The sequence below is a fragment of the Vigna radiata genome, chromosome 1, assembly GCF_000741045.1.
Source record: "Vigna radiata var. radiata cultivar VC1973A chromosome 1, Vradiata_ver6, whole genome shotgun sequence".
Lineage (NCBI taxonomy): Eukaryota > Viridiplantae > Streptophyta > Magnoliopsida > Fabales > Fabaceae > Vigna > Vigna radiata.
Window position 1 is genome coordinate 12,138,181 of NC_028351.1, and position 9,361 is coordinate 12,147,541.

The 9,361-nt window shown below is 32.6% G+C and overlaps 1 protein-coding gene across 2 annotated transcripts in view; it reads left to right on the forward strand.

Moving 5' to 3' along the window:
* Positions 1-8,236: 8,236 nt before the first annotated feature.
* The window catches only part of LOC106757590 (lamin-like protein), a 2,816-nt gene continuing 1,691 nt past the window's right edge, over positions 8,237-9,361 (forward strand). For both annotated transcript variants that reach the window (XM_022778469.1, XM_022778473.1), the window contains exon 1: positions 8,237-8,465. In XM_022778469.1, coding sequence (XP_022634190.1) covers positions 8,425-8,465 — 41 coding nt within the window. In that variant the 5' untranslated portion in view covers positions 8,237-8,424. The remainder of the gene's footprint in view (positions 8,466-9,361) is intronic.

The window sequence follows — 9,361 nt, forward strand, 5'->3', positions numbered from 1 at the left end:
GGTCTAACACAGTGGGGGAAGAGGGTTTGAAGTTGTTTTTGTGATAAATATTGAACTAAATTAAAATAAAAATTAAACACAACCAAATATAATTAAAATCATTAAAATAAAGATTAGAATTAAAATTAAAATAAAAAATAAAAAATAAAAGATAAGACACTACAAAAAATAACCGTCCTAAAATTAATTAAGCATGCATGAAATGTAAAAAGTAAATTAAATTATAAATGCATGAAATGTAAATTAAAAAGTGAATGCTAAGTTCATCACCAAATCCGCACTTAAAATTCCTAAAATGCGTCAACATTGAAATGAATTAAATGAGCTAGTTACTTTTATTAATGCAATCCAGTAATTAGAACATCAACGCAGGACTGAAGCACCAAAATTTAATTCAAATGGAAATAGTATCAAGAGCTAAATAAAAACTTAAATCAAAAGTTCATATTCCAATTCAAACTCACGGACAACAGCAAGAGTAAAAAAAATAAATCACCGCCAAACACAAAGTATATTTAAATGAACAAGTTTATGGAATGGAAATTCTCCTAATTTTAAGCAGGAAGTAAAAAAAAATAAGAACCCTATGGAGCTCAACCGTAGCCCTCCATCCTCAATGTCCGTGAGCCTCTCCAAGTATTGTGTTCTCTTCCCCAGAAAGATATATTCTCTTAAGTGGCGGCTCTATTTTTTTTATATTCCCTTTACGTACCGAGACAACACTGTGCCCTACCCAAATTTTAAGAAATGAAATTTTCTTTCATTCACATTTGCTGCTAGCTGGATCATAACACTTGCTGGACTTTTGGAAGCTGCTGGATACAGCTCCCAAGACGCTGCTGCCCGTGCAATTTATCCAGCACCATTTCTCCAACACTGGTGGGCCGCATGAATTAATTGAAGGTATGTTGCTGTGTACGTGGAATGGCTTTGGGGCCGTGGGAGTCAAAGAAAGCCTGCATTCTCCCAATTTGCTTTCCAAATGTAGCAATTAAAATAAAAGCTTTAATTTAAAATAAAAACACCGGATGCCTTTAAATGGAATCATCATATATGCTAAAATCAAATTCACTGGCACTTCTTCCTTTAAATAAGTTTCTTTTTTTTTCTTTTTTTTTTCTATTTTTTTCTTTTTCTTTTTGTTTTCTTTTTTTTTCTTCTTCTTTTTTTTTTAACAAAATAAAAACAAAATATTCTAAACCTAATCTAATTATTTTGTCTCCTCCAAATGTTCCAAATTATGTTTTCAAAATTTTCCCTGAAAATAATAATGCAAATAATTAGTTCAGAAAATTCAAATTAATTAAAATTAAAATTTCTGGTCAAATTAAGCACAATTAGCAGAAACGGGGAAAATACTTGGACATTTAAGGACAATTCCCTAATTAATTCTAGCACAATAAACTAAGTAAAGTCGAGAAAATATTGACTCATCACCTATTATAACATACAAAACTATGTACGTCATAGTTNGTTTTTGTACGTCATAAAATATGATTTTTGTACTAGTGGTTTTTTAATTTGTTTTAAACATAAAAAATATTTCTAATATTTGAAAAATATTAATTAAGACTGAAACACCTTTGCATTGAAAAGTGAAGGAAAACACAAAGTCAAATTAAAAAAAAAATGTCGCTCACATTGTTTAGAAGGTTGAAACAATTGGAAGAAAATAAATTTATGAAAAAAATACAAAAGAAACTGAATAAAAGTTAAAAAAATACTTTCTTTTCGTCTCACCTAAGGTTGTTTTTGTAGGTTAATGACCATCTTTTCCTTTACACCGGTTCAACCCATAACCGGTACAAAAAAGACTGATTGAGAAAACTAATGAGCCCAGCCACAATGTCAATCACATGCAAAGCAATGATAAGGAAGGTGATCCAGGTACTCTTTCTTAGATTATTGATACTGGGGCCACAAATCATGTGTCCCATGAGAAAGAAAACTTTGTAACTTTCTATAAAATTAAACCCATAATTGTTAGGCTACCTAATAATACTGTTATTACAGCCAAATATGCAGGGACAGTTCAGTTTTCTAGCAGTTTTATCCTTTTTATACATTCCTGCTTTTTCATTCAATCTAATCTCTGTTCAAAGTCTTACAAAAGACTTAAATTACAGTCTAACTTTTTCTTCTAAGGATTGCCAGATAAGGGAGAATGCTACATTGAAGATGATTGGGTGTGCTAGCCCTTACAAAGGCCTCTACTACCTACAAGACTTTCCCAATCCTGATCAGAATTACATTTCCAAAACTGTTTTCTCTTTTAGAAATGTTGACATAAATTTGTGGCATTATAGGCTAGGCCATCCTGGACATAAAATTGTAAAACAGATATGTGAACATTTTCCTTATGTGCAAATGAATGCTAACATTGTTTGTGATGTTTGTCACTATGCCAAGCAACATAAATTGCCCTTTCCTATAACTGTTTCTTTATTTGCTGAATGCTTTGATCTTATACATTGTGATATATGGGGTCCACTTTCTATTCCTTCTATTCACGGTCACAAGTACTTTCTTACTATTGTAGATGATTATAGCCGACACACTTGGGTATTTTTAATGAGCAATAAAGGACAGACTAGGAGTCTACTACAAAATTTCGTTGTTAGGGTGAAGAATCAATTTGGTAAGGTGATTAAAACTATTAGGTCCGATAATGGACCTGAGTTCAACTATACCGACTTGTATGATTCTTATGGGATCAATCACCAAACTAGTTGTGTAGAAACCCCTGAGCAAAACTTTGTGGTGGAGCGTAAACACCAACATATTCTTAATGTAACTCGTAGTCTTATGTTTCAATCCAGTTTACCCAATGCTTATTGGTCCTATGCTGCCAACCATGTTGTTTACCTTATAAATAGGTTACCCACTCCCATACTTAAAGGGAAAACTCCACATGATCTCATTTATAACACTCAACCTACTTATCTGAACCTCAAAACTTTTGGCTGCCTTTGTTTTGCTTCCACCCTTGAGGGTGGCAAAAATAAACTCGAGCCAAGAGCTACAAAATGCGTCTTTCTCGGGTACAAGAGTGGAGTCAAGGGTTATACTGTTCTTGACATCCACACGAGGGAATTATTCATAAGAAGGAATGTTGTCTTCTATGAAGACGTTTTTCCTTGGAAAGATAAGTAAAACAGTACAAGAATAAACAACCAAGAAGCAGACATAACTGCTTTTCTTAATGATCCCATGAGCAGTACTGTTGCTGGAAATAGTGAAAGATATGCAGAAAGGCAAACAGAGCAAAGTGACACTAACCAGGATAACATTGGGAGTCAAGCTGGAGGCAATGCAGAAGATATTGGGCATAGAAGGTCAGACAGAATCAGAAAACACCCAAGATATCTGGATGACTATATGCATTAGGTTAATCAATCCCTGACTATAAAGAACAATCTAAAAACACCCTATCCCATCTCTGATTTATTGTCTTGTGAATCTTTGACAGAGAAACATCTGAAGTATACTATGGCTGTGGCTGCCAACATTGAACCTCGGTCTTATAAAGAAGCCAAAGGTGTATGTGAGTGGGCAGATGCTATGCAGAAGGAAATCAAGGCTTTGGAAGAAAATAACACTTGGTTTTTTATTGAACTTCCTCCAGGGAAAACTGCAATAGGATGCAGATGGGTGTATAAGGTAAAATATAAGGCTGATGGTACTATCGAAAGACATAAAGCTCGCCTTGTGGCAAAGGGGTATACCCAACAAGAAGGAATAGACTTCCTAGACACTTTTTCCCCTGTTGCTAAGTTGACTACAATGAGACTGCTTATTGCACTGGCAGCATCCAAGAACTGGTTTTTGCATCAATTGGATGTGGATAACGCCTTCCTACATGGAGACCTAAATGAGGAAGTGTACATGGAACCACCACCTGGTCTGAATGCTCACAAAGAGGGCCAAGTTTGCAGGCTTACTAAGTCCCTATATGGTCTAAAGCAAGCTAGTAGGCAGTGGTTTGAAAAACTGTCTACATTTCTCATTTCTGTTAAGTATGTGCAGTCTAAATCAGATCACTCTCTTTTTATCAAAAGAACAAATACTAGTTTCACAGCTTTGCTTGTCTATGTGGATGACATTGTGTTGGCAGGAAATTCCATGGAGGAAATCGGTCACATCAAAAACCTTTTACACAACAGGTTCCATATAAAGAATCTAGGGGAACTCAAATATTTTCTTGGGCTTGAAGTAGCAAGGTTTAAGAAAGGAATCCATTTATCTCAGAGAAAATATGCTATAGATATTCTTAAGGAGACAGTGATGTTAGGTTGCAAGCCCTGCACCACTCCCTTCCTAAGTGACACGAGTTCTCTATACAAAAAGGAGAACTACCTAGAGGATCCAAGCCCCTACAGAAGACTGATAGGGAAGTTGCTTTATCTATCTAACACTAGACCTGATTTGTGTTTTTCAATTAACCTATTGAGCCAGTTCATGCAATCACCCACTGATTTTCATTTTCGGGCTGTCCAACATATTCTCGGTACATCAAGTCTAAACCATCAAAAGGATTGTTCTTTTCAGCTGGATCACCTATACATTTAAAGGCATTCAGTGACTCAGATTGGGCAACGTGTCCTACTACCAGAAGGTCTACTACGCGGTTTTGTGTTTTCCTTGGATCATCACTCATCTCATGGAAATCCAAGAAATAGAGCAAGTTTCTAGGTCCTCTACAGAGGCGGAATACAGGGCTCTAGCAGCCACTGCTTGTGAAATACAGTGGATCAAATATCTATTGAACGACTTACAAGTGCAGCAAGTCAGGACTCCAGCTCTCTACTGTGATAATAAATCTGCAAGGCACATAGCCCACAACCAAAGCTTTCACGAACGAACCAAGCATATTGAGCTTGATTGTCACGTCGTTCGTGAGAAAATACAAGCTAACGCTCTACGTCTTCTCCCTATTCGTTCAGATGAACAACTCGCAGACATCTTTACAAAGTTCCCACATCGGGTTCGGTTCAAGTCCATCGTTCCCAAGCTTGGACTGATCACCATCCACCATCCAGCTTGAGGGGAGGCTCTTGAAGTTAGTTATTCGGTGAATTACTGTTAAATACAGTAATCACACCTCTGTTAGTAATTTTCAGTTAGGATTTCATAACTGGTGTATCCCCCTTTCCCATATCCCCGTGAACTCTATAAATAGAGTTCCTTTCTTTTATTTTTACACATAGAACAACATACATCACGGTCTCTACCAAAAATATATCGTTTTCTCTGAAACATAAATAAAGTACTTTTCCATTTACTTGAGACGCTCCTCTGTTTTTTTGTCTTCATCGTCTTCTTCTATTCTTCATCACGTTGGGAGATCGCCTCCTCCAGAGATTACTTCAGGCCAAGCTCCAGCTTCCTCTTCACGCCCTAGTCTTCTTTCCCTCAATCGTGTTGTCTGACTCGAAGGAAAGTTCTCGACAGAGTGAGACTTTTCTCACTTATCCTATCAGCAAAGGGTTATTGGGCCTCATACTGGATCAGGCCCAATTCGTTTAATGTTCTTCTATGATCTCAGGTTTATATTACTGTCAATGCTCGTTCAAAGATTAAAATTGTTAGACCCCTGGCATAGGCTTATGTATCTATCTTAGAAAGAGAATAATGATATTGAAAAAGATAAAAAAACCTCTTGTGAAGCGAATGAAGGTTTGAAACACTTACTGAGAGGAGCATGCTCTTCTTGCAACGGTTCCTCCAACTCCAACTTCAACGACACCATTTCAAGGTAAGTCATGAAACTTGTTGGTAGAACCATGAAAAACTGAGTGAAGCAAGAAATGGTGCGCCGCAAAAACCCTTCCAACCTCTTTTCTTCAAGACGGAACCGTGTTTTCACAGTTTGGGTGGCGCAATGCGATTTTTGGGTTTTTGCAGGTGCTGATTTGTGATTTGTGGTTAATTTGTTCTTAGATTGTGGTGGTGATTTAGGACTTTGCGTTTTGATTCAATGAGGGAACAAAAATACCGTTGTTGTAGATTCTGATGACTCGCGGTGATTGATACAGGCGCGAGGTGGTGACTGGAAGGTGAAGAAGATGGAGATCTAATGAAGGTGGTACGATAAATGACGACGTGAAGAAGATAATGGCTGACAAAGATGAAGAGTCGAAGTGGAAATGAAAAGTCAAAGGAGAGACGAAGAAATGAACTCAAAATAAGTGAAAATAGTTTTTTAAAAAAATATTTATAATTTAACGTTTCATGGAAACCGCCAAAACTTACCGAAAGTTTCCGGAACTACCGGAAACAAACCTCCAGTAAAATTTCAACATTTTTGTAGTGTATAAGTAGTAACCAACAATAAATAAATAAATAAATAAATAAATATATAAATATATATATATATATATATATATATATATATATATATATATATATATATATATATATATATATATATATATATATATATATATATATATATATATATATATATATATATATATGACACATTCAAACTGCAGAATGTTAAAATTATCTAAAAATATATATAAGACACGTTAAATTAATCAAATATCAAAATTTTATTGAAATAGATTTATAAGTAACTTTAATATTAGTTTATTTGGTGTCGTAAAATAAAATTGAATTTTTTTTATTTTATTAAATAAATGTTTGACTCAAAATTTTTTTTTTAGATAATAAATAATTATTTATAAATAATTAATAATTAAATTTTATTAAAAATATATTGTAAAAATAATATTTTTTTCAAAGTAATCCCAAATTACAGTGGATCCAAATTATTTCTACAAAATATTATTAGCTTAATATATCATAACCAGTCATACACTAATATATATTAATATTAATATGATAGATGAAGTTAATATAATTATCAAGAATAACCAAATATAATAATAATAAAATCTTAGAGAACCCAAGTAATACTGAATAGATACTGAAAAGTTGCGGTTTTGTATTTAGAGACCCCAATTTAACTACCTAAAAAGATACAATTTCAATTTTAATTTCAATTTTCAATAATAATAATAATAATAATAATAATAATAATAATAATAATAATAATAATAATAATAAATCTAAAACACTTATTTCAATAACACACTTATGCCTACAAATCACCGATTAAGACAAAAGTCACTTCCACAACCTTCACAAACGTAAAAAAAAGAGAAAATTATACTAAAGTAATGCTAAAAAGAAAGAATACAATATCCTAATATAAACATATTTATGTCAAATGCTTCAAAATCTAACATAAAACTCCATATTTACGTTAGTTGTATACAAACCTAACATAAATATCTAATTTTACATTATACTGTAAAATCTTGATCATATAAAAAATTATACTATTTTCAAGAAGCGACCTTATAATAACATTTCTTATAATGTTGTCATCTATCACCTATAAAAGAAAACAACACACAAATATGTCGTTGATATATACTCTCAACGTCAAAATCGTTAATCGTTAATGATAGCATTAACATCAGTGAAAAAAAAAATAGAATTTGTTGAAATATTTAAAAGATCAACGATTACTTGATTGTTTAATTTAACAAAATAATGCTCATGCCTTTTAATTTAACAAATTTCCCATTACTTTAAACTTTGAAAAAAGGGTAAAGGGCACTATTGTTTTGAAAATTTCGAATGTGTAAAAGCATAAAAAGTTTAATTAACTAGATAGTTAAATGACAGAAACTATAATAACAATATGTAAATATATTTTTTTTTAAAATATCAAAATAAGCAAAACGTTACACCGGGTTTAAAATGGAAGCATTGTTATGAACAACATCATGATTAGTATTAATTTGGCAGTTATTATTAACTTTAATTGCATTAAAAGACAACAATGAGTGAGTTAATCAATCGTTAACACTCAATTCCAAGAAGAGAAAAAAACAAAAAACAAAAACCATGGGATCCTACATTGTTCCAACAATGCACGAATAATATTTGTTGATTCCAAACACGCCTCTACTTTACGTTTCAGCTTTCCCTGAGGCTGTTCTTCTTCTTATGCACCATTTCATAACTTTAAAAAGCGTCATTATCTATGCTCCACTTTTTACACATGCTTCATTCATCTCATTTTCTCCACATTATTTAAGTCACACATCTATCACTTATGTTTCTGATGAAGAGATCAAACACTAACTAAGAGGTGCGAAGATCATATCAATATCTCTCTTTATCTATCTGTCTATCTATCTATCTATCTATCTATCTGTCTATCTATCTATCTATCTGTGTTTGTTGTTTGTTCGATCGAACAATGGCGATATGGAAGAACATGATGGTGGTGATGGTGAGTGTAGTGATGATGGGGTGGTTGTCATTGGTGGTGATGGGAAATCCGGTGCTTCATAAGGTGGGAGGCTCCAAAGGTTGGAACAATAATCATGATGTGAACTACACTGAATGCTCTGCCCAAGAACATGTCTATGTTGGAGATTGGCTTTGTAAGTGCATGCATATATACTTCTTTATGATTCTTAATTTGATTCATTGTTCTTCAAAAATGATAATAAATTTCACTTGTTCTATCTTATTTTTCTTCTCTAAACCAACATCATGATTTGTTTCTCTTTAGGTTTTCTCACAATAGGGTTTTGAGATCGATCAATTTTCGTATATGAAGTCATAATATTCAGAAACATGTATGTTTTTAAAATGATTATGTGCGAGGGAGAGAAGATTATTAGTCAAAATCACGTATATGAAAAAAATCATTAGATTATTCTAAAACATTATGTTTTTTTTTCTTATTTCACAAGCTATATATGATATAATTTTGTTGGCTCTCTCAAACTTTTCAATTGGATCTTATAATATTTATAAATTTTATGTGGTTTTTTGTGATAAAAAATACCTTATTATTATTTGGGGAGTTGGAGTATTGGACAAGAATTCTACTCATACTTGCAAAAGAGGGATTAAAAAGAAAGCATAGAACTCTTTTACCCTTTAGTTAAATTGCCATAATTAAGTGGCAATTAAACGTGTTAATTAATTATTGAGCGGAAAATACAATAAAATATTTGGGTATTTGGAACAGATTAACCTTAAGTAATACTATTGAAAGTAAATATAGGTATGTGGTAAAAGAAAAAGTTAAAGGCATAGTCAAGAGGAGTATACGATCACATTAGAAAAGAAAAAGAAGAAGAATCTTCCTTTCAAAACGTTGAGAATGGAAGCTTTAACTCAAAATCACAGTGATATAAAAATCGGAGAAAAAAAATTCTATAATAGCAAATTGAAAGCATCATAAAACTAAAGGTGCTTTAAATTTTGGATAAGTTTGTATATATATATATATATATATATATATATATATATATATATATATATATAT